Genomic DNA, 27,934 nt, shown 5'->3' on the forward strand with positions numbered 1-27,934 from the left:
GCTAAATGCATTAATATATAATATAAATACACTATATAAATAAAATTATTGTAACTAAAATGTTAAAAAAAATATAGTACACTGTAAAATATTTGTCCAGTTTTCATTTGAGTTATTGTAGAACATCAAGGTAAACAAAATTAAAATAAGAAATTCTGCTTTAAAAAAAATGCATTGTGTTTTATTTAAGTTTTTTTTTTTTTTCAAGCAAAAACATTTATTATTATTATTTGTATTATTGTTTTGCATCACAACACAGTGTTTTTCAAAGTTGTACTGTAAATAAAACAGCTAGCAGAACACATACATGTATCATTTACATTAAGATCTACAAAATGCATTTAGAAAATATAATTTTTTATGTTATGGTAATTTTTTTAATTTAAATAGGTAAGATAAATATTTATGCATATGCATTTAATTAAATATAATTTTTTAAATATCCTTACTGAAAAATGTTTCTTGCATTAATCTCATTGGCATTAATCATATCCTGCATCATCTATTCTGTAATATCACAAAAAGATGTTGGATTTTCTTTTGGTGGTGTTGGATAAGCGCTCCCGCTGTGACGGATCCCTCGAGAGTCTCTGTGCTGGATGCAGATGTATTGTGGGTCTGTCTCTATGTGTTTGGTGGACTCACAGGTCAATAAGACATCCGGTCTGTTCTTCTTCACTGGTGTTGCAGGTCAGGTGGGACGCTCGGCCGGTAATGGTACATTTCTCTTCTTGCCGTAATCTACACAGCAGTGGCCGTGATTTTAACAGAGTCTCAGTCTCCCGTGCTATATTTCAGTTCAGCTGCTATATTTCACAGTGTTGTTCAGCTGGACAAATATTGCCAAGGCTAATGATAGATACCTCACATACACGAGACTGTAGGATCTGCAGGGTCACTCGAGTATTTTCTAAAGCAAAGAAAGAAACATGTTTTTCCATGTTGCTTTGCAGTTGCTGTCAAATTTAAAGGAATAGTTCAAATGTGCTGTAAATGTACTCAGATGCTCTGCAGTGAATGGGTGCCGTCAGAATGAGAGTCCAAACAGCTGATAAAAGCATCACAAAAATCCAGAGCACTCCAGTCCATCAGTTATCATCTGGAGAAAACAAAAGATGAAACAAATCCAGCGTTAAGACGTTTGTACTTCAAATCGCTTCTGTCTAAAATATGAGTCCATAATCCATAATAATGCTTCCTCCAGTGAAAAAGTGTTCTGGTCTGAATCAGGAGAGAAATCTGCACAGATCAAGCAGCGTTTACAAGCCAAAACAGCTCTAAACAAATACAGTACAGACCAAAAGTTTGGAAATGTTACTATTTTTGATGTTTTTGAAAGAAGTTTCTTCTGCTCATCAAGCCTGCATTTATTTGATCAAAAATACAGAAAAAATAATAATATTGTGAAATATTATTACAATTTAAAATATTTTTTTTTTACATTTATTATACTTTAAATGATCATTTTTTTCTGTGATGCAAAGTTGATTTTTTAGGATCATTATCACATGATCCTTTAGAAATCATTATAATATGATGATTCATTATCAAAGCTGGAAACGGTTCTGCTGCTTAATATTTTTAGAACATGAGATACTTTTTTAGGATACTCTGATGAATAATAATAAAAAAAAGCTATGTTTTTAAAATATAAATATTTTGTAATACCAATATACACTACTGGTCAGTAATTTGGGGTCAGTATTTCTTCTTTCTTTTTTTTTTTTTAATAAAATCAATACTTTTATTCAGAAAGGATGTGTTAAATTGATAAAAAGTAATAGTACAGAAAATATATTATTAGAATATATATTATTAGATTTTATTTTGAATAAATCCAGTTCTCTTTAACCTTTTATTGATCAAATATATTAGACAGCAGAACTGTTTCCAACACTCATAATAAATCAGAATATTAGAATGATTTCTAAATGATCATGTGATCGACTGATGTTACATGTGACACTGAAGCTGGAGGAATGATGCTGAAAATTCAGCTTTGCATCACAGGAATAAATTATTTTTTTTAAAGTATATTCAAATAGAAAACTATTATTTTAAGCTGTAATAATATTTCACAATATTACTGTTTTTTCTGTATTTTTGATCAAATAAATGCAGGCTTGATGAGCAGAAGAAACTTCTTTCAAAAACATTTTGAACACTCAATGATGAATTTGTTTCTAACAGATGTGCAGCTTTCGTCTTCTCCAGATGATAACTGATGGACTGGAGTGCTGTGGATTATTGTGATGTTTTTATCAGACTCTCATTCTGACGGCACCCATTCACTGCAGAGCATCCATTGATGAGACACTGATGCAATGCTACATTTCTCCAAATCTAATGAAGATACAAACTCATCTATAGCTTGTAAGCCTGAGAGTGAGTGCATTTTCAGCAAAAGTGCAGTGCAGTTTTTGTAAGAAATATTTAAACTCCTAAAGCGACGAGATTAGCATTCTGTGTGGACGAGGTTTGAGATTGAGAGAGGACATCATTGTGTATTCAGGACGGTGTTGGTCTTTTCTAGCAGGGTAGAATATGCTGAAATGTGCCCCATATTGTCTGTCTGTTGGGGGTGGTTTTGCTCGTAAATTAGTTTTAAAGATATTTATCAGTTCTGCTCCTAATTTATGGGATTGTTTGCACAGTCATAGCCCGCTGAGAAAGTCAGCAAGGATAAAACGGTGGCTGTGTGTGTGTTATTTACACAAATAGATTGTGTATCCAGAGCAAGACATTTACAAATAGAAATCATGTTCATTTGTATTCAAACACTCCAGTCAAAACTACCGTCAATTATACGTTATGCATAACGAATTAAACTCCACTCGTGCTGCATTGCATTGAGTTTTCTGTTATTTCACACAACCCAGTTTTTTTCTCTAATTTCATGAATTTAGATTCACAACATGAATAAGTTATTTCGTCACAGTGAGTAGTTGATTTAAAATACCTTTGGGAAGTTGACTTCCTGCTGTTTGATTCCTTTAAACAGCATTTTTCTGGTTCTTTTATAATTATTATGCATGCAACTCATGTTACAGTAAACTGCGTGGAATACTTGTACTTTCCAAAGTTCATTTCTCACATCGCAGGGTCATTTAAAATGCTCTAGTGACAGCAAAAAAGGTGTTTTAAAAAAATATTATTCCATGCACTCAACCTTAAATCATATCAGTGAACATATTACCAGATTTGAGTTGTATTTCAGTTAAGATGCAGATGTTTACACAGCTCAGATGCGGTGTTTTTAATAAAAGTCATCCGCAACCCTGTCATTCCTATCAGACAGGTTGTTTGCACATTATGCATGAACAATTTTACAATGACGCATGTCTTTTAAAGATGACCAGCAGTTCTCTCTAATACAGCACCAAATGTCAATTTTCCTCCTTCTCCAGCCGATGTCCTTGTTACATATTTATTCATTTTCTTCTGTCAATAGGCTACATATTTTACGCCTGGGGCGAAGAAAACTCCTGATTAGATTTATTAGCCAATATTGTAATGACGACAAGAGTAATGGGCACGTCAGTCAACGCCGGAGAATAAGGATGATGGGCTTCAGTGAAGTGCTTTCCATTCAGACTTAATATCCTCCGAGCGGAAACGACCTTTAGAGGTCAGTTAGTCAGGATCTAAACCAAACCAAAACACATCTAACACACAAACAGGCAGGAACGTGAGTGTGTACTGTATATAAAACAGCAGAAACTACAACCAGTACATCATATATTGTATAATGTAATATACACACTACCGTTCAAGTTTGGGGTTGGAACGATTTTTGTATGTTTTTAAATGAAGTCTTTTCATAATACAGAAAAAAAAAATAATTGTGAATTATTATTGCTATTTAAAATAACTTTTTTTTGTATGTGAATGTCTATTAAAGTGTCATTTATTGCTGTGATCAATCTGACTTTTCTTGTCACATGATCTTCAGAAATCTTTCTAATAAACTGATTTGCTGCTCGAGAAACATTTATGGTTATTAGCAATGTTGAAAACAGTTGTGTCAGCCATTATTTTTTATTAATTTAATTTAATTTAATTTAATTTAATTTAATTTAATTTAATTTAATTTTATTTTGTTTTATTTTATTTTATTTTATTTTATTTTATTTTATTTTTATTTATTTATTTATTTATTTATTTATTTATTTATTTATTTATGTGAAAACCGTGATACATTTGTGTTTTTCAGCATTCTTTAATGAATAGAAAGATCAAAAGTACAGCATATATTTGAAATAGAAATATTTTGTAACATTACCTTTGATAAATTGAATGCATCTTTTGCTGAGTAAAATAATTAATTTATTAAACAAATAACAAATAAGACCTTACAACCCTTATTTATTTATTTAATTTTAGCATTTCAACATTGATTTTGAATCAATGAATAATAATTCAATAATAATAATTCAATGAATATTAATTCAAATGTAGTTTAGGTTTTTTATCAAATGTTTATATACCATTTTTTTTTTTTTTTTGCTTGAGTAAAGAATAACTGTAATATAAAATAATCTGTCAATAAAAAAAGATTTCACTGACCCAAAACATTTGAACAGCAGTCTGTGTGTGTGTGTGTGTGTGTGTGTATATAATATATATGTTATATTATATATATATATATATATATATATATATATATATATATATATATATATATATATTGCATTATAATAAGCTTGGCATGCACTAAGTGTCATAAAATGAATGTCACAATGTTATTAAAAAAACCTCCTTAAAACAGTCTTTTTACTTGTGCAGTGATAAATGAGCGGTGTATATTTCGGACAGGTTCGGTGAGATTCACCCGAGCACATCACGACTGTGTTTCAGATTTCTCATCGCATCTAAAGGTCATGAAAATGACAAATGCACAATAGGCCAGATGTTCGGCGTGCACTCGACGGATGCCGTCGTTTATAGTGCAGAAGATGCGTTCGGCTCCCCTGCCATCTGCACTGTTTTTCCAATTTCGGCACACGGCCCTGGAGACGCAGAAGCTAAAGACTCCAATCTACATGATGTTTCCCATCACTCTGCAGCGCTGGAAGTCAGAGTCGCTCCCGTTTCACCGTCTTTAGCCGTTGTGCCCCGAGTGCTCGTCTGAGATGGAGGTGCGATAATGACTTCTCTGAGATTTTTGGACTTGTATTATATAATATGGGCTCATGTTTTGCTGTGTTCCTGTTCCTCCGGGACTGTTGTTGGGTTTCAGAGGTCGCCGGTTATCTTTGTGTATTCCCTGAAGTCTTGTGAGAGATGGGCTGGGCCTGTCAAAACATTTGTGAGGTCTGATAGTGTGTGATGGGAAATAAATAACACCCAGGGACTCTTTAGGGCTCGTATGCTGTTGATTTGTGTAATGACAAGCGTGGTGAGGAGCTCGGAGAGCTTTGGAGAGGCCGTCGTGTGACTTTTCAGGAGAACATTAGTCCACAACTCACTGCAAGCGCACAGTTCTCACGATTCAATCAAGGACAGATGGATCAAATCATGGTTCGTCTGATTCAGTATTGTTTCACTCAGAAATAATAAGCATTGAAAATGATGTTTTGTGTTGAGTCTAAAATAATTTGATATCCTTGACTATATATATATATAGCATTATAATGTTTATTTCAGTGTTAGTTTTAGTAATTTTAGTACTTCAAACTTAATTTTCAGGTTTATATTTTGATTCAGTTTTTGTTTAAATAATAATTTATTTAATTTTTTTACATTTCTACATTGCTTTAATTTTTATTTCAGTATTCGTCTTTTTATTACTTCAGTTTATGTTTTATTTTTAATTTTAATGTAAGTTTAAATAATTTTTAATCATTTATATTTTTGTTAATTGTTTACTGTTTTATAGTTTCAATATTTCTTCAATGTTTATTTCAGTGTTAGTTTTAGTAATTTTACTACGTAAACACTTTTTTGAGATTTGTCATTTATATTATATTTTATATATTTTTATTTTACATTTCTCTATTGTTTTAATTGCTTTAACGTTTATTTCAGTGTTAATTTCAGTTTTTGTTTTCATCTAAAATTTAATTTAATTTAATTTAATTTAAATTTAATTTAATTTAATTTAATTTAATTTAATTTAATTTAATTTAATTTAATTTAATTTAATTTAATTTTAATTTTAATTTTAATTTTAATTTTAATTATTATTATTTTTTTATTTTATTTTTTTTTTTAGTGACCATTAACCATTGCTTTAGGTTTAGGTGACAATAACAACCTGTCAGTTCAAATCAAATTCCACCAAATCTGATAAAGTTCACACTTTTTAAATAAGAAAATAAGCCACTTTTTCAGTTCTGAATGTTGCGTGGTAATAGTTCCTCACCCAGGTCTATGGCTCTTGATCACGAGAGTGGATTTCCACTGTTTGTCGGAGCATTTCTTGGCCTGTCTGCCTTATTTTCTCCAGTGTGTGGAAACAAGTCGACCTGTAACCCTGAGCACCTGATTTAAGTCTGGATTTGTCTAGTCCCGGCTCATTTTCCCCCACCTGGTCTGGAGGCAGTCTGTTGATCGGCTGAAGGTGAGAGGAGTCAGACTAAGAGCTCAGGCCTCACTCAGCGAATCTTGTCCTAATGGAACCGCTCCTCTCAGCTGGGATATAGCATGAGATGTTTCAGCTGCGTGGCTGACATGTAGAAAATGAACTGCATTGTGGAAGAGATGGGCTCAGAGTTGCACATGGAGATTGATGATGAAGTGGTCAAATAAGGTGTCGCTTCACTCTTTCCTCGTGTTGACTGCGGGCGGCTCACGATTGGATTGTTTATGCACAATGCGGCCTGTGCATTTTGAATAGCTCCGATTGAGCCGCTCGCTGTAAATGATCCACACAATAGGCTTTCGCTGGCTTATTTACTCTGCTACAAAAGGCCCCGTTTCACTGAATAAGTTTGTGCATTATCAAGCCTGCGGTTTTCATTTGGACACTTACGGGACGCTGTGCACCATGAAAAAATCTCATTTGCTGCATTTTAGACGTTTGTCCCATTCTTTGGAATCAATAGGTGAGACGCTGTGATTTGAGCATGCAATTGTGTTTAGGCTTTGAAACTTGAATGCATTAAAAAAGTCCCAAACTTCCAATGCTGGTGCATTGAATTGACAACAACATCCTCGCAGTGCACCAGAATTAGTCAATCTAAAATGTGCATTATTAAAGCCAGTCTCTAGAAGTGCCTTGCCTCTTGATCAGAGATGTGTTATGTTTATTTCGATTGGGATTCAAACAGCTGGAGATGTGTATGAAGTTGCTGGATGTGTTTCAAATCAAATTTAATTGCATTCTTCTCATCTGTGCGCTCTTATCTTTATTTCTGATAATATTTCAGGGAAACACTATATTTATTCATTATTTCCAAATGACTTTAATGCTTATTTTAGTGTTAAAGTTATTAATTTGGAATATTATGTTTTCATTTTACTTTGAGTGATTTTGTAATTTTATTATTTTATTATATTTCTATATTGCTTTAATGCTTATTTCATTGTTAGGGTTAGGGTTTAAGTCATTTTTGTACTTTAAAATAAACTAAACAGTTTCTTTGTCATTTTAGTTTGTGTTAGTAATTTCATGTGATTTTGTAATTTTTTATCTATATTATTATTATTATTTAATGTTTATATATTGCCATGTTTATTTCAGTCTAAGTTTTAGTATTTTTAGTACTTCAGAATACATTTTAAATAAAATTTTTGTTTGGGTTTTAGTGATTTTATGTTAATTCTTTAACTTTTATTTGTATTTCTCTATAGCTTTAACATAGCTTTAACATTTATTTCAATTTTAGTTGTACTATTTTTAGTACTTCAGCAAAAGCGTAATACTTTTTATAAATTTTTATAATTATAAATTTTATATTTTACATTTTAATTTTAATTTTGGTTTAACTTTAAGTAATTTTATGATTTTTTTAAATATGGATTTTTACAATTGTTATGTTGATTTCATGTTAATTTCAGTTTTAGTTTTTGTAATTTTAGTAATTTAACAAAGTTCATAATTTTGTAATTTTGAATTTGAATATATATATTGTATATTTCGCTTATGTTTATTTTTTACAGTCAGTATTTGAGTCAGTCACTAGACATGCCTTGTCTCTCGATCTGTTTGTTTTGAGAGCACTGATATTGGGATTTAAACAGCTGGAGATGTTTCTGAAGTGGCTGCATGTGTTTCAAATCACATTTAATTGCATTCTTGTCGTCTGTGCACTTTATCATGATTTCTGACGATATGTCAGGGACAAACTGTTGAGCGTTCCAGCAAGCTGACAGCAGACACAGAGGGGCTGTAAACACCCTGTCAAGGGCAGAGTGAGACGCTAACGCTAACCGCGGATGCTAGTGTGGATGCTGTGATCTGTCTGTGAGGTCTCATGCTCGTCTGATGGCTAATTAAATTAGATTTAATTAGCTAATTTCACATGTTTTTTTATGTTTATGTTTACATAATTGTTTTAAATATTTGTTTTAATTATGTATTTGTTACATATTTATATTTTAATATATGTATATATGTATGTATGTATATATATGTATAATTTCTTTTATTTTTAGCAATGTCAGTACTGTTTAAACATTCAATTACAGTGCCATTTTTTATTATTATTATTAATATTTTTTATTGGTACTTTTGGCAATCAATAATAATAAATAAATAAATAAATAAAAAGTGTAATATATATATATATATATATATATATATATATATATATATATATATATATATATATATATATATATATATATATATATATATATATATATATATATATATATAAGCACATATTCTGCATGACCATATTCTACATCCTTAATTGTAAAAAAAAAAAAAAAAATCGAAATTCTATTATTTTTACAGTATTTTTGATCAATACTTTCAGACTTTGTACTGTTCCTGTAAGAGTGTAGATGGACAGTGTAAAGATGCTGTAGGTGACAGACGTTCAGGAAAGGGAGGGATATAGAGAGGATGTGGGAGGAGGCTGCTGCAAACTGCAATTACCGTAATTAGCCATGCAGCTTTTCTAACGCTGTGACAATATGTGTCTCCTCTCATTACTTCCTGTAAGCAAACACGCAGCTTAATGAGAGGCAGCATACGCTACAGCATCATTTACTCTTGATGCTCAATCCATTACAGCCACAGCCGACTGCCAATCGAGTCCACATTCACCCTCCATCCCTCCACCCCGCTCCGGCCCCGGCCCCGGCCCCTTAAACACGCTCAGTCCACTCTGCCAAGGAAACAGCGTGTCTTGGACAAGGGCTACTTCTAACCGGATCCCAATTCCAGGGTATAATAGCCGGTCTCTAGAGCTCAGAGGCGCAGCCAAATGGAAGAGTGAGGCAACACTAGAGGTATTGAGGCTTGTCCAGGTGTTTGTGAGTGCTGCTAATTGATGCCGCGTTCCCAAATATTTGGGTTTATGTGTGCGGCGTAATTAACTTGTATGTGACATTAATGCTGAATAACTTTTGAAGGGCAGCTGTGTTTGGGAGAAAACGTTGGGGATTTATTTATGCACCTTGAATTTAATGTTTATGCATACAGTGGATAATCATTTATATACAGTAGATGCTATAGCCTTCATGTCGATTGGCATTGCTTTAAACCTAATGATGCTTAATTTAAATACCCTGTACAGTATCTGACAATTATTCAAAATGTATTCAATTAATATTAATTTTAATTAATTGCAGTATTCGATCAATTTTTGAAACAACTGTGGTGTGACATAGTTAACTCAAAAACAGCATGTTTAATGCTGACTAACTGCATAACATTATTATTAAAAATAATTAAAATAATAATAAACCAATATAATGGCATTATAATAGTGACAGTATTAATAATTATAATATATTATAATTTTACAGAAATAATATGATTGACAAAAATATAACACAACAACAATTATTATTATTATTAGTATTATTATTATTAGCTTTTAAATAATTTTACTGGTTTAAATATTTTAATTATATTATATTTAATAATAAAAATTATAAATATTAAAAAAAAAACAGTAAACAAAATTAACGTATTTATCTTTGAAAACCATTATAAACTCTAGTAAATATTTTATTATTATTATTATTATTATTATTATTATTATTATTATTATTATTATTATTATTATTATTATTATTTATCATGATCTTTCCTCTTTTCTTTTTGTCAACAAGGTAGTGCTGATCATTGGTTAACGTTAACCAATAATCATATATCTCTTAAACCATCTATCAAATGTTTTAAATAACTCACTTTTGTTTTAGGTGACTGCTGATGGTAATGCATCCTTTTCTAAAATCTTGTCAGTAGTTTATTAAAAATGTCATATATGTCATTTCTTTGTGATTTCGGTGCAGTAGTGCTGGGTTCGTTTAAATGACCACAGAGCTTTCATGCGTTGATGCATGCTTGGGGGAGCGCTTGGCAAACATATAATCGGATGACACATCAAACCATCGCACAGCCGGAGAAGAGAGCCAACGCAGCTTATTAACCTCAGGCTATTAGTTTCCAAATACTGTTTTTCTTTTTCAGATCCTCCCAGATTTTAATCAGTCTGATGTTTTGGATCTTGTCTCATTGAATACTTTGAACTACTTTGACAAAGGAGGGCCGTTTCTGACATGCAGCTCTATTTGTTGAGATTTCTAAAGAGTATATTAGAGTGTTAACGAGGGCTGTGTTTGTGCAAGAGCTGCTAACAGGCAGTCAGTGATTCCCATTAAAAGGATAATTGTTGTGCAGGTGGAAATTTTTTTTTTTTTTTTTTTTTTTAATGAAGTCTCTTCTACATACCAAATCAAAATACAGTAATACCAGAAAAATTGTGAAATATTATTGCAATTCAAAATAACTGTTTTCTATGTGAATATTTTGTAAAATGTAATTAATATCTGCAATCAAAGCTGTATTTTCAGCATCATTCCTCCAGTGTCACATGATCTTCAGAAATTATTCTAATACGCTGATTTGCTGATCAAGAAACATTTCTGATTATTATCAATGTTGTCATAACCCTAACCCTAACCCTAACCCTAACCCTAACCCTAAAGACATTTATAAGGTTTTAGAAGTAGTTTGACTAAGGGCGAGTTGTTTTTAACATGCGTCTCTGTGTGTTGTGATCCCAAAGTTAGAGGAGTGTTTTCAGTGTGGTTGTTTGTGCAGGAGCGGCTAATAGGCAGTCACTGTTTCCCATTAAAGCGATGGATGTCATGCAGGTGAAAGGAGATTGTCAGAGGAGAGAGTGAGAGAAAGAGAGTGGTCTCTTTCTCTGGCCTGAAGCCCATCACTCGGCGGTGATCAGTCTCTTCTCTGGCTTCGGTTGAACGCTGTCATGGCTTCTGCTCTCTAGCTGGCGTCTGATGAGAAGTAGCAGCCATGTTTTATAATCAATCCACGACCTAATAGGTCACGAATGAGCGCGTCTGGCTTGCCAATAGCGTTTTGGGTGGTAGCGGAAGCATTACGACTGTATAAGACCGGCGTTGGCGTTACATGACCGGCATTTCCGCAGATATTCACTAATTGACGTTGTTCTACAACAGGTGAGAACAGACCTCAGAGATCCAGAGATCCTTTCAGAGAACTGGTTTATGCTCCATGCAACATCTTAATGAAGGCTGAATTGTGTAAACTCATCATGAAAATTTCAGGAGCGCACAAGGAGTGGAAAACTAGAGGGAAAACTTTAACTAGCTTGTGCTTTTTCTCTGTTAACTGCCCAAGGCTTGAGAGTTTTGAGCATACAGTTAGAGAACTACTTCGGTAGAGTGCATTCACCCAGAGAAAATATTTGATATAATGCTTTATAATTCATCACATGTGCTTGGTCAGGCCGAGTAGGAGATTCTGGAGGAGAAAACCGTAGATAACCCTAAATAGTTTTTTCTTTGTGGCGCAAGGAAATAAACATTATTATTTTGAAGTTGCCTGTACATTGCAGACTAATTGGAAACATTAAAATTATTAGGTTAGCTCAATGATCATGCTTTTGATTGTTTGACTGATTCTCTTGATTGGCATATTTGCGAGTTTGTGTTTTGAAGCCTTTATGGAGCTTTTTAGGGGCTTTCTGAAGTTTTCTTTTTGTTGTCAACCATCCTCACATGCATATATTAAGGATCAGTTGTTATCACTGATCTTTGTTTTTCTTTGTCCTGCGTGTTTAGATGAAAAGTGTGACCTGAATCACAGCTTGACCTGAGATGCTAGTTGAAGCGTAGCTAAATGTCACATGTCACAGTCCTTTAGCATCAAAAATAACTAGCACTTAGTGCAAAAAACTTTCTGCTTTGGCAACAAAAGAATATTTCCATTAAAAAACTAGTTTAAAACTAGCTCAATAAGTTACTCTGGTGATAACTGTGTGTGTTTATCTTTAGGAATAAAGATCAAAACCAAAGTCGGGGTTTCTCTGTTTACAATCTGCTACAATGCTAGCTTGAGTACTGTGCAATATTATTGCAATAGGCTGGATCCTATTACTGTGTAAATTGCATCTGGTATTTTTTGCGCGATAACGAAAGCAGCGTTCAGATGGTGTCTGGACGTTCTCACTTTGCTTGTTTGGAAATCTCTTTTGGTTTGAGCTAAAAGAAGATCACCAGTCCTAACTGTCTTCCTAAAGAGTGATAATGATGTGTTTGCATCACTCAGGGATGGTAAATGTAGTGTACGTGTTAATTTGACAATTTTATGTTCTCTCAGACTGAAATTCGCCATTTATGTTCACCGTGTTAATGCATATCTCTGTCAGTTGTTCATACAAACCTGTAATCTGTAAGCCAGGAATAAAAACATTCTTACTTTGGCAATTGTGGCTTTATTTGAGAAATTGCTAAAGTGCAATGAACAACGTGCCCAAAATACAAGCTATTGAAGAACACATACTTATGCTCTACAACTTGTGCTTCAACTTGTCTGCCAGTGCAACAACAAGATGCATATTATTTGTAAACACAAACATCATACAACCCTGTCTAATAAAAGTGACACAAACATTCAGGGATGCAAACACATGTATGGTCAAAAAAGAGAGAGTTATCGAAGCCCTCACCCCGCAGCAAATATCACAATTTTATATTTATTTATGAATGTCAAGAGCTAAGAAGTGTATGTATATATATAGACTACACTACACACAAATAATATACAATTAAATTATGCTCATTTTAAATGTAGTGTGTAGATTAGGTATAACAATATAGGCTTTTAATAATCTTTCAGTGCGTAAAACCATGATAATATGAAACGCTTCAAAACAGAGCGCACAAAGCGCGTATGCACATCGCGGGTGCAGAATGATGTGCTCAAAGCAACATGGAGTCACAGTGTGCTGCGCTGCTCAAGTGCGCATTTAAAAGTACGTGCAACCGTGCCCCAGGTGCAGCCCCGCCTCGATCTGCAGAATAAATATGCACAAATATGCATTGTGATATGCATTGTGAACATCAGACTTCTAATCATTTTCGTTTCGTCTCGTCTCGTCAACGAAAACTCGAAAACGTCTCGTCATGTTTTAGTCACATTAGAGCCATTTCTAGCTAGTCATCGTCGCGTTATCGTCATAAAAATAAGGTGCGTCAACGAAAACATTTTGTTATCGTCATTGTTGATTTATAGGTTAGATTTTAGGTATTTTATTTATTTTACTTTTAGATTTCTTTTTACCTAACTTGCTATAAAACTATCAATACATGTACCAAACTCGTGTAAAAAAAAAAAAAAAAAAATCATTATTTTATATCAACATCATAAATGCATTAAATATCACATTACTCCAGAGATTCCCAAACTGTAGTTATTGTAAGAACTCCAGTGGGTTTGACTAAGTTGATAAAAAGCTAATAATTAATTAAATCACAAAAATCTATAATGAAGAAACACATACACACTCACACACACACACACACACACACACACACACACACACACACACACACACACACACACACATATATATATATATATATATATATATATATATATATATATATATATATATATATATATATATATATACACAGTGGTGTGAAAAAGTGTTGGTCCCCTTCCTGATTTTTTTTTGCATGTTTGTCACACTTTTATGTTTCAGATCATCAAACAAATTTAAATATTATCCAAAGATTACACGTTAACACAACATGCAGTTTTAAATTAAGGTTTTTATTATTATTATATTATAACATGCTTTTCGCGGGCCATCAGTCATGCGCTCACGCGAGCTCTGAGGATCTCACATTCTGTTGAATCTGAATCATTTGAATCAGTGAGTTGCTGACTCGAGAACAGATCCAATTGAATCATTCCAATTCACAAATGAATCTTTCATTGCGATTTGTTAACCGATTAAAAAGATTAAAACCGATTAAAAAGAAAAAAAGCGATTATTCACGAATCAGACACTGCTGTCACATTTCGCAGTGTGTGACAATTTCACCAATTCAAAATGGAATGAGGAACTACATGTTTTTATGAAATGTAGTAGAGTATAAAGTACATTATTATGATTTGGAAATTGAATATTGTACTTAAGTACAGAAATTTTCTTTAACCCTTTTTTACAAGGTCGTTTCTCTTTTGGGATATGTTTCTATCTTAACTAGACAATGCAAACCATTCGTTGGCTTCCTCCAGACATGAACCCGCAGCAACCATCTGCCAAAGGTTAAACAACTAATATCCTGAAGGGCCTTTCTTGGCCGACGCTCCTCCACATGAGCTATAATCTTTTAGCCTTGAGGTTGTGACATTTCAGCCATGCTAAATGTTGTTGTTTTTCTCTTATTCTGTAAGCCTCAAAGACCATTAATCATTTCCCCTGCCCAATGGCGCTTTGGCTGATGCACAATGAGGCCATAGCTTATCTTCACCTTCCTGACCAGGGTTTGTTTTAAGCATTAGGGCTGCCACTCTAATGGATTGAATTAATTGATTAATACTTTTATCCAATTAGAGCTCCCTCATGCAATTAATCAGATAGCCTCCAGTGTAAGTGCCTGCCGTGGGCCGCAGCTCGGCAGACAGATGCTTAGGGCTCAAGTTTGTGATATATAAACCTCCCTTTTCGCTTTTCCAGCCACACCTGGCTCCCTAACACAGAAGACATTGCTCTTGGGCTTAGCACATTATCCGGATTCTTGCTGAGCACAAAGTTTCTGCTTTGAGAAATGCTTTTCAGGTAGATCACCTAAATGAAGCTGCGTTTTCTTGCTGCAGTCCTCTTGAATCCAAGAGAAAATCAAAGAACAAAGATTTGAAACCACTTTAAGAGTGTTTTGTGTGTTGCTTTCAAAGTGTGGCATGTATTGAATTATGTATTTGTTTAACAAGAATGAGAGCACCATAACAAGAGGTCAAAGATCGATAGAGTTTGTTACACTATTGACTTATTGCAACTGGATCCCGTTTTAGAGCTGCATAGTCAGCTATAAGTTTCCATTTATTTTTCCCCATTACATTAGGTTTTGCTTCTTTAACCAGTTATCTTTGCTCTGTTACAGGTGATCAGATGCTGAGGTCGATATGAACCCACCCATGTCAAACTCTCAACCCTACAGGTCAAGAAGTAACTTCTAAGCTACGTTGAGGCGTAAGAGTCTGTGGCACAAGGATCTAGATTGGGATAATGATGCCCCTTTGTTTGAGTAAAATCTTGCATTCATGAAATTTGAGGATTGCTTTTTTGTCTTTGGGATGTGAAGCATACATATTGTTTGGATTACACCTTGTTTTTTAATGCCATTTCTACATTTCACAATGGGATTGCCAAGACTGTACCATAAAACGTTGTTTTTTTGTACCTTCGTCCAGTAGCTGTTTAACTTAAAACTCAACTTGATAGGACTTCAATGGCTTTGTGATTGGTACCTGCATTGAGAAACCCAACAGATATCAAAACGGAGGAGCTATTTCTGTGTAGCACCGAAACGGCCTCATTTTCCCAAGAAAGATTCCTCTTAAATGCCCTCTTGAGGAGCGGTGGCCTCTACCATGACCAAAAACCTATTGGATTTATAGTTTCATTGAGCAGCGGCAAACTCTCGTTTACCTTGCTCAACCCCAGAGTCAAGGAGCTTTTCTCAAGCAATCAGGCGGTTCAGAACTTCATCTTGAACGTGTTTCTTGACTTCTGCCCCATGTAGAGACGAGAGAGTTTTTAAACATGGCTCCCCACTGGAGAGCAGGAGCTCAGGTTTTGGCAGTGACTCTGGGAATTCTGCAGTGCTGCGGATGGCTGTCCGCTCAGACCATAAGGACTAGTGTCGGGATGATGGGAAGAGGTCCCGAGCAATGGCCGATGTCCCATGAACGGGTGAAGAGGGGATGGGTTTGGAATCAGTTCTTCGTCGTGGAGGAATACACCGGGACTGAGCCGCTTTACGTCGGAAAGGTAGGACTGCAGAATGTGTTTTTGGTTGCATGCTTACTGCTTATTTTTCCATTTAAGAGAAAATCTATAGCTAAACAATGAAAGCCTAGAAAGATGCATGCGCTGTGCATTTAAATGAGGCAATTCTCGAATGTGTCTCAAAGTGTGCGGATGATGTCAGGCTAGTCGACTAGGACAGATCAAGCTCAAGTTTGGCCGTAAGGCTTGGATTTCTTCTAGATGTATGTGGGCCAAACTAAATCAGATTCTCTTAAGATCTTATTATGGAATATGCATGTGTTTGGCTACACTGGCAATGCATTAGCAACACAGAAATAGAGATTTAGTGTGTTTGTTATTAAGTTGTATGTGTATGTCTTAAGCATAAAAAATATAAATTTTATACATTAATTTTTTTCTTCCATACATTAGAATGTGTGCTGTTTACTTTTAATACAATAACAATCATACATTTTTCCCCCATAATTTACAGAAGACACCCACTAAAATTAATTCAATAAAGCTTATCTACCAAAATTATTTAGAACAAGAATAAATAAATGGCGTAAAAAATTCAGTGCATCTTAAAAATTTAATTGTTATTTTAAATCTTAAATAATCTTTGCCACAATCATTCAAACCAACTAAGCTTTTTGCTGATTGCCTGCTAAAAGTTGTAGTCATTTAAAATGTAATAAAACTTACTATGTTTGCTTATTCTTTTATGTATTTTAATAAGTACACTGGCCAGTTGAAAAAAAACATAGTCAGCATTTTAAGACTGTGTCTTAAGAACTAGTTTGACTAACTAGCAGTTAACTAAGTTGTAAGCAGTCTTACATTTTGCATTCAAATTAGACCAATCTATATACTGATTAAAAAAAGATGACTAACTTTTAAGACTAATCAGAATAATGTTGCTTTTACAGTTTTTACATATATATTTTACCATGAATATTTCCATATTTTTACAAAAGTTATTTGAAACACTGTATTTAATCTGCTTTATATATATATATATATATATATATATATATATATATATATATATATATATATATATATATATATATATATAAACTTGCTATTGTAAAATGGGAACAATTTGTGATGATGTGTGGTATTTAACGTTTATACTGAAAATTGAAAGAATTGTAATATTATTATTAATGTTATTATTATTACTTTTTTTTTTTTGTTGATTAGTTTTATTAATCTCTGGAAAGCGTCAATATTTAAACTTCAGGAGCAAAAACTGAAATACAAAGAGTCCATTACACTGAATCAGTTTTCCCTTTGCAAAATCATCAATTGGAAATGTTCATGGCATTTTCTTTGTGCCATTTTTCATATGCTTAATTAAAAATGGATTGGTAAATATTGTAGTTTTTTTTTTATATTACTGATTAAATACCACTCTAACATTAGTGCAAAAACAATTATGAAAACTGGCTCGAATCAATAGTATCTTGATAATTATTTGTATTTTGTAAGTTTATGTATATGTATATGACTCATGCAGTAATTCATTAAGAAGTGTGTGTGTGTGTGTGTGTGTGTGTGCGTGCGTGCGTGTGTGTGTGTCAGAAAAAGAGGAGCTGATGTCTAAATGAGAACCATAAAGGATGATGTTAGAAATGGAAGGGGTATTCTGGAGAGAGATGGTTTTATTAATAAAATTAGCCAGAGTTACTGCTCCTTCGGCCGTGAGCCCAGACTATTAATAGATCTGCTAGTGTTGTGTGTCTATTGCTCACCGTATCATAGACTTTAATTAGGGAGATATAGAATTAAATATCACCATTGCCTTTTACCAATGACGGTCATTTAAAACAATCCCTTTCTGTCTCTTTCCTCACTCCCACACTGTCCTGTGATTAATCTGCTAGTGAAATCTCATTTTTCTAAACGTTTGGTTCCTGCATTGGCAGCTCTCTTCATACATTTGTAAAATTACTTTTTTTTTATGTGGGTTTTTATGTGTCTATATTACACGGCTGAGCTATAATATGTGTTGAGTTTGCAGTCTTATAACATTTAGTGTAGGTTACTGTACAGTGCAAATTTTATACCTCAAAAGTGAATTTTTAAACAATTCTGTACATTTGCATGGACCTTTTGTCCCATTGTATGGTGAAATCTTTCAAAAAAATTTGAAATGGAAATGTCACGTTATGAAAGTAAAGTGGATTTTGTGTTGAGAATCATCAAAAATTATGAACTTTTTAAAAATGAGTCCTGTTATATGAATAGAGAAGTTTTTCCTTCTTTCTTCCTATTTTATCAGACTTAACCTATTAACCCTTTGTTCCTGCTAAATGGCTTTGATATCGTCTTTGTTCTTTTAATTTAATAGCTTTAATTGCAGCCATTAACTTTAAGCCCAATAATGCTTCATTATGACACCAGTCTTTTCTTCACCAAATGTCTTGCGTTTTATCTTCAAGGAAAGTGCACTTGTATTCACAAAAGCCTCCGGTGACCTTCTGCTATGTACATTAGACTTTCAGACCGCATTGACTCAAAAGGCTTGTCAGAGAAACATGGACATCCTGAAGGTTAATTCTATGCATCAGTCCCTTTTCTGCAAAGAGCTCTGAGAGAGAGTTGCAAGATTTTGTGCCGAAAAGGCCACTGCACCATTTTTTCCTCTCTAACTCTGAGTCTTGAAGTCCAGATGTATGTAAACCTCGATTCGATAAATATCAGAAGTCTCTTTGCAGGGAAAGGCAGCATGGCAGCAAAAATGAACAGTGGAAAGAGAGTTTTTACACGCCGAACACCGACAAGAACATCCTGCCATATGGGCAGCGCAGCAAAGTGGAAAGATTTCCTCTGCGCTTTGAAAGTGTGCCAGCCTCCTCCTTCAGACGAGCGCCGAACACTGATTGATAGGATTTGAACGTGTAGAGCCGAGACACTGAACAGACGGAGGCGTTCATAACACACATGCCAAGGATGTCTGAATGTGTTCAAATAATTTCCTGCAGACTTGGGTTAATCGTTCAAACTTGCATGCAGGACTGCTTTGGTGTTTGAAAGGAAGGTTGAATATTATTATTTAAAGCCAGTGTGTAATAAACTATTATTGAACCAACAATTAGGAGTGGTACTGGTTTTATTTAGTACTAAAGTTTGGTAACTCCTTGTTATATATATATATATATATATATATATATATATATATATATATATATATATATATATATATATATATATATATATATATATATAATAAAAATAAAAAAATATATTTTATAGCTTTTACTTCTACATTTTCATGTTTTATTACAATTTTTGTTTATCTGCTTTTGTTGTCATTATTATTATTATTATTATTATTATTATTATTATTATATTTTTATCTATTTTTACTATTTAGTATAATTTTTTTTATTGATTTCCAGTTAGTAAATTACATTTTTGATTAATATTTTTTTTTATTCAAACTTTATTTCCATTAAATACATATTTATTTACCTATATATATATATATATATATATATATATATATATATATATATATATATATATATATATATATATATATATATATATATATATATATATAATTGAATACTTTATAATAATAATAATATCAGTATTTTTTATTATTAAGTATTCAATTATTATAAATATTTTAAATAATCTTGTCATTTATTATCACAATTGTTGATGTTGTAAATAATTATGAGAACTAAATGATTAAACGTATAATAACATATTGACTTAATATTAATAATTACTTATGTTTTGTATTTTTTATTTTATTTTATTTTTCACAGTAACTACCCTGTTTATCCCCCTTTAAAGTACAACACTGATCTGCTCATTGCTTATTGAATATGCGTATCAGGTTAAAGTTGCATCCTACTTTCATCATTATAGTCTGAATTTCAGTCAGTTGAGTAATTGATAAATAATTATTAGTTTCATACCCTCTCTGCCTCATAAGCATCTCTGTCTGACAGGCCAAAACTCCTTGTTAAAAATGTATCAGGATGTTCGTGCAAAATCTCTTTATCCATGAATCGTAATAGCTTAAATGTCAGGGGTGTTCGCTAGATCTGCATGTTGATTGTGAGATGAAACTTCAAGAATCCATTATTAATGTTTTGATCTTTCGCTTGAGAAAGGGTGTTTTGTAGCTAATGAATTTCAGCAAACAAAAGGCCTGTGTTTTCTGATGGGATTTGTGCGTCGTGACCCGATGTGTCTCTGTTGAGAATGTCACGGTTTTGTTTGCGGTTCGAGCTGCAATGAAAATTGTTAAATTATCAGGCCCCTAAAAATTAAATTCATCAAAAACCACACTCGAAGTTGTCAGGGATTGTTAATGGCATAGAAATGTCATTTTGATAGCATAATCTCTTCTTTTGTTTGAGATTTACACTGCAGCAAATACAAGACATTCAACATAATCTACATAAAGTTTAGGGGCAGTAAGATTTTATTTTAAAGTAATAATTTTTTTCTTTTAATGAGCAAGGATGCATTACATTGATCATAATTGACAGTAAATACAAATCCACAAAATATTTATATTTTAAATTAAATGCTGAATTTGCAAAGATTTTGAACATTTGATAATAATCAGATCTTGGAGAGGTGAGGTGTCCAAGTATCAACATCTAACTACTGGGGTGCCTCAGGGCTCAGTTCTTGGACCACTTCTCTTCTCTGTCTACATGGCATCATTAGGTTCTGTCATTCAGAAACATGGCTTTTCATACCACTGCTATGCTGATGACACTCAACTCTACCTCTCATTCCATCCTGATGATCCGACGGTACCTACTCGCATCTCAACTTGTCTAACAGACATTTCTTCCTGGATGATGGACCATCACCTTCAACTCAACCTTGCCAAGACAGAACTGCTAATGATTTCTGCAAACCCATCGTTTCATCACAATTTCACCATCAAGTTAGGCACATCAACCATAACTCCTTCAAAAACAGCTAGAAGCCTTGGAGTTATGATTGATGATCAGCTGACTTTCTCAGACCACATTGCTAAAACTGTCCAATCCTGCAGATTTGCTTTATTCAATATCAAGAAGATCAAGCCCTTTCTTTCGGATCATGCTGCACAACTCCTTGTTCAAGCTCTTGTTCTGTCCAGGCCGGACTATTGCAATGCTCTCTCTATAGGTCTTCCAGCCAATTCTATCAAACCTTTACAATTAATTCAGAACGCGGCAGCAAGATTAATTTTTAATGAGCCAAAGAGAATACAGGTCACACCTCTGTTTATCAATTTGCTCTGGCTTCCAATCGCTGCTCGCATAAAATTCAAGGCATTGATGTTTGCCTACAAAACTACCACTGGCTCTGCAGCCATTTACCTAAATTTGTTACTTCAGACTTATGTGCCTCTACAAGCTTGTGTTCTGCAAGTGAACGTCGCTTGATTGTGCCAACCCAAAGAAGCACAAAGTCACTTTTACGGACTTTTAAATTAAATGTTCCCTTCTGGTGGAATGAACTCCCCAACTCAATCCGAGCAGCTGAGTCCTTAGCCATCTTCAAGAATCGGCTTAAAACCCATCTCTTTCATCTTTATTTGATGCTCTAACTTTAACACTCACTATTCTAATTCTATTCTTTAAAAAACCTAACTACCTTTCTAATCTTTTTATATTCTATTTTCTTTTCATTTATTATGCAATTGTATATGTATGTGTGTGTGTATGTGTATGTGTAAAGACCTCTAACTAGCTTGCTCTATTCTTTTATTTTTTATTCTGTTTATCTGTTTTCTTTTTATTTATTATATTATTTAAAATCCCATGCTACGTGTACTGTGTTAACTTAACTGAGACTTGTTATAGCACTTATATATCATTGCTCTTTTTGTTGTTTTTGATTGCTTCCACTGTCTTCATCTTTGGATAAAAGCATCTGCTAAATGAATAAATGTAAACGTAATGTAAATGTAATCAGAAATGTTTCTCGAGCAGTAAATCAGAATGATTTCTGAACATCATGTGACTCTGAAGACTGGAGGAATGATGCTAAAAATTCAGTTTTAAATTACAATAATATTTCACAATTTTGCTGTATTTTTAACCAAATAAATGTAGCTTCGGCGAGCATAACAGACTTTTAAAAAGACATTTTTAAAAAATCGTACCAACCCCAAACCTTTGACCAGTAGTGCATTTATGAAATATTTAGGATGAATGCAATATATGAGCAACCCACAAGACTGTCTGACCCGTGTGTCTGGTTTATTCACACTTTTCATGTGTCTCTGGTGTCACAGAGCTGTTCTTGCCTCGGCGCTCATCAGAGGTGAGATATTGGGAGTGTCGGCTAGCTCCTTCACCGCGGCTAGCGACTAGCAGGTTTGCTTTGTTAGCGTGTGACCTGAGAGATGGCAGGTCGCCACAGCCTTGAGCTCCACTGCTCCGACAGCCACTTCATGCTAACTACACCACTGAAATACCAATGCAGGCTCTAACTGTTCGTCCATGGGTTGTGTTTTAGTCTTTCCTGGTTAAAATCGCCCATGTCTTAATGGCTGGAGGATTGCAATCACATTTGATATACATTTTTAAGGCCACTAAAGACTCAACAGATAAAACAGATAAAGCTGTTCAACCGTCCATCTTCATTATTTTTTTATAAAGTAAACATGCAAATAACTCTGATATCGTTAGTAATACGTCAAGCCATTTACCATTTACCATGAACTGAAGCAACTCAAGTTTACTTTATTATCCATAAAATCATGTTCAAATGTATCAAATGTCATGCTTTTGAGGAACGTTTGTTTGTTCCTTGCATTGGATTGCATTATGTGATTTGATCACAAAATTAAGCATTTAAATATCATCTTATTATGATTTATTATTGGGAGATAGAGAGTGATGTTTATATGCATTTTCACTTTTATAAAGATCTTAGATATCAGAATTTCATACATTTTGTCCTTATTAATAGCAGCATCTGCACCATATATTTTGTTTATTATTTAAAATATATTATGCATCATATCATATAAATATATTACATTAACATAAAAGCAATAATTGATTGGTGCATGCTGGGTTTGGGTCTCTGAGTAAAACTGAGCTGTTTTATCCTCCATATTCTCACTATGTCAAGCTATATAAGACTAATTAGATCATTATTTCCTATCGCAGGCGTATTGTGTGTTTCATTTTTATTACATCTTTACATCCTTTAGCAACAATCTAATCACAAACTCTGCTTGAATCATGAATCTGATCGACTTTGTGTAGCGCTTACCCTCGCTTCCAGGTCAGTCACTTCTGTCTGTTAGCAGGTAGTGTCTATCTAGTGAAGAAACTGGTGTTTTTAGCCTGAGCTTTCTAAGGATAGTGTACCAAAATGAAGCTGGCTTGAGAGCTGCATGATGGGATTTGGTTTAAGCCTCTTGTTAAGGAGTAAATGAAGTCAGAATGGTCTAATATTATGAACGGTCACAGATGAGAAGAGTTTTACAGATGAAATCTATTAGCAAGCAATGCAACTAGAGCGGAAAGTGATGTCTCGTGCTCAGACGAGACTGATAACACAGTTTATCAAGTAAAATAATCCTGCTTTCATTTCATTAGAGTCGGAGGATATCCAGAACAGTTGGCAGATCGCATTATTGTTTTAACATTCACAATCGAGGCAGCAGATGTGATGTTGATCGTATGATCTCCATATGCTTTAATGTGCACAAAAGACTCCAGGAGCATGTTTCTGTTCTCCAATCAAACGCTCGCTGTGATCAGATTTCTTATCCTCCGGCTCGCCAGATATTGCCTAGCTTTCTTCGTCTTCTTGTTTAAGAGTATTTTTTTTTTATTACTGCTGAAATATTGATACGCCAAAAAAAGAGGATTTTCAATGTGTCCCATGTTTCATTCGACTGGGGCAGGATTTGAAATGAGGAAAGATGGTTGAGGGTTTGCATTATTCCCATGTTTTACGGCAAATACCTGATTAAAATCCCCATGGGGGTGATAGAAGCTGCTATTTAATTAAGAGTTTATAAAATATTTAACACGTTGATGATGGAGAGGGTGATTTCGCTCTGTCCACTGCTGTTTAGAAGACTTTGCCATGCACATTATAATGTGGAACAGGCACAGACCGAAGCTAAAGAGAGTCAAAATGATAGAGTCGATGGAGATTTACAACACTGCAGCGCTGCAGATACCCATGCATTTCAATAGTTTCAGCATCAACACAAAGAACAACAACAACCAGCTGAAACCAGATTTAAAGACCATTTTTTTGCTGGTTGGATCTTGATTTGTAGGGTTTACCATCTAGAAACCCCTTTAAAACCATCTAGACAGACCATCATAATTGTATTGCTTTGCATATTTTTTTCTTCTGGTTGGATCTGGATTTGCAGGGTTTTTCTGCTGGAAAGTGCACAAAACCAATTTAAAACTAGACAGAACATCATAATTGAATTGCATTGCATTATATGTTTCGACATCAACGTCTCCCTGCTTTAAAAAAAAAAAAAGAAAAAGAAAAAAATTCTAATAATACATTTTCTTTACTATAATTTTTTTTTATCAATTTAACACATCCTTGCTGAATAAAAGTATTGATTTTATTTAAAAAAAGAAAGAAAGAAAAAATGACTGACCCCAAATTACTGACCAGTAGTGTATATTGCTATTACAACATATTTATATTTTAAAAACATAGCTTCTTTTTTTTATTGTATTTTTTTATTCATCAAAGTATCCTAAAAAGTATCACATGTTCTGAACAAATATTAAGCAGCAGAACTGGTTCCAACTTTAATAATGAATCATCATATTAGAATGATTTCTAAAGGATCATGTGATAATGATCCTAAAAATTCAGATTTGCATCACAGAAATAAATGAAAATATAAAGTATAATAAATTTAAAAACTTTTATTTTAAATTGTAATAATATATCACAGTATTACTTTTTTTTCTGTATTTTTGATCAAATAAATGCAGGCTTGATGAGCAGAAGAAACTTCTTTCAAAAACATCAAACATTTTAATGTTTCCAAACTTTTGGAATGTACTATATATATATATATATATATATATATTACACAATATTATTATTATTATTATTATTATTATTATTGTTGTTGTTATTATTATTATTGTTATTGGTTAATTTATTAAAAGTTAGTCAAACTTTTTTTCCAGTAAGCTAAAAGTTTGCCTTGACAAACATTTGCTTTTTCAGTTATTATTTAAAATAAAAACACTAATTATTTAAAATGAATATAAATTATATAAATGAATCATTACTTTACAATATTTACATGCATTGCATTACTAATTGAATTTCAATTCTATTTTCAGTTTCTACCTCAATTTAACTTCAGTTCCACTGCAGTCATTCAATTAGAACTGAATGTTCTTCTCAGTTTAGTTCTGAATGGACTGAATCAGTCACAATAAGAGCAGGAGCGTGCATTAAGAAAGTAAATAAGGGTGTTTATTTTTGACTTTTGAGACTGGCTGTCCACAGATTGTTCTGTAGCAGATGAAATGCATTTGTTCAGGCCTTGTAGTCAATATCCGCTCTGTGTAGTACATCTGGTGCCTTAGTAATTTGTCATTGTGATGCCAAGAGGCTTGTGCCGAACCAAAGGAGCCGTCAGGTTGGGAAGAGAGGATGGAAAACTGGGAATTGAGCCTTTCATGATGGCAGCTCGCCATAATACTGAACTCATGAGGCAGATCAGACGACATTAGCCATGGAGAAATGACTGTATTTTACACATGGGTATGCTGCGTACTCAATCCATTCATTCGTTAACTTCATAAATGCATTTTTAATTGTAGGTCAAACTCTAAGCAAACGTGCTTTTGTGAACATCAAGTATTATGATGCTGTACTGTTAAGTCTCACAGTTGTTCAATTCCCAAATTACAATCAAATTTGATTGTGTGTGTAGTGTATGTCACAATTTGCTGTGGGAGGAATGAGAGAAACGTCTTTAATCCAGACAACACAGCGAGAATCCACAATGGGAACGCAGTGTTCTTCCACCATAAAACCAATAATAATAATAATAATAATAATAATAATAATAATAATAATAATAATAATAATAATAATAATAATAATAATAATAATAATAATAATAGTGTAATATATATATATATATATATATATATATATATATATATATATATATTCTTTATAATACAATCATTAAATTATCATCATCATCCTCATCTTTATCATCATTGGTTTTATGGTGGAAAAGTATGTTTCCATATTTATTAATTTTTTTCTAAATTTAAAAAAATAATAATAATAATAAATAAACAAATAAATGAATATATATATATATATATATATATATATATATATATATATATATATATATATATATATATATATATATATAAATAAATAAATAACACATTGCATTTATTTATTTTAAAGTTATACATTTGCCTGAATGTAATTGTAATGTTGCTATATGGTGGTTTAAATTAAACCGGATGTAAACAACCATAATTAGTCAAAAATTATGTACTTTTTCATGTTTTGTAAGTTTTGTAACATGGCATTTTATTTCCATGCATTGTAATCATTTTCTCGTCGTTCCAAATTAAATGTCACTTCTCCGTTTTAGCGTTTCATATCTTATTTCGGTTTCCTTGCACATCTCCACTGTATCCAGCAGCACATCAGGATTCCTGACCTCTGCTTTAATCCACAGATCCATTCCGACTCTGACGAAGGCGACGGCTCTATAAAGTACACCATCTCTGGAGAGGGAGCAGGGACTGTCTTCATCATAGACGAGGTCACGGGTGACATCCACGCCACCGAGCGTCTGGACCGAGAGGAGAAGACCTTCTACACCTTACGAGCTCAGGCACGAGACCGTCTGACCGACGCACCGCTGGAACCCGAGTCTGAGTTCGTCATCAAAGTCCAGGACATCAACGACAGCGAGCCCAAGTTTCTAGAAGGTCCTTACATCGGGAGTGTGGCCGAGCTCTCTCCTGTCGGTGAGAGTTACGCTGATTATACAGTATTTATTCGCTGAAATGTTGCTTCTGGAACACTGGACAGATAATGTGTGTTTAGATCAGCGTTATTTTATTATCATTGATCAGGATAATTTAACTTAACTAAAACCATAGAACATTTTTTCTTACTCAATTAAATACATTCATTATTTTAGCTAGCTGCCAAGGCAACAGTTATCATTTTCCTTTAGTTTATATTGATGTACTAAAATAACTAAAACTGTATAGACATATTTAACAATAAAAATAAATAAAAATAAATACACAACAGAATTAATACTATTATACTATTATAGTTTTTGTTAATATTCTAAATATATATATTTATTATGTTATGTAACATTTATTTTATTTTTCATAGTTTTTTTTATAATTTAGTAATTTGTGTATTTGGTCTATTTTCATATTTTTTGTTATATCGGTGTAGTTTTTGTCTTATGTTCTTTTTTTCTTTGTTTATTTATTATTATTATTATTATTATT

At 33.1% G+C, this 27,934-nt stretch overlaps 1 protein-coding gene across 1 annotated transcript in view; it reads left to right on the plus strand.

Annotated features, from left to right (window-relative positions):
* Nucleotides 1-27,934, plus strand: part of LOC113050204 (cadherin-22-like) — a 124,974-nt gene that overhangs the window by 74,262 nt on the left and 22,778 nt on the right. The window contains exons 2-3 of the mRNA XM_026212966.1: nt 15,562-16,451; nt 27,136-27,430. Of these exons, the coding sequence (XP_026068751.1) occupies nt 16,224-16,451; nt 27,136-27,430 (523 nt within the window). The 5' untranslated portion in view covers nt 15,562-16,223. The remainder of the gene's footprint in view (nt 1-15,561; nt 16,452-27,135; nt 27,431-27,934) is intronic.

The sequence above is a fragment of the Carassius auratus genome, chromosome 31 (assembly GCF_003368295.1).
Source record: "Carassius auratus strain Wakin chromosome 31, ASM336829v1, whole genome shotgun sequence".
NCBI lineage: Eukaryota > Metazoa > Chordata > Actinopteri > Cypriniformes > Cyprinidae > Carassius > Carassius auratus.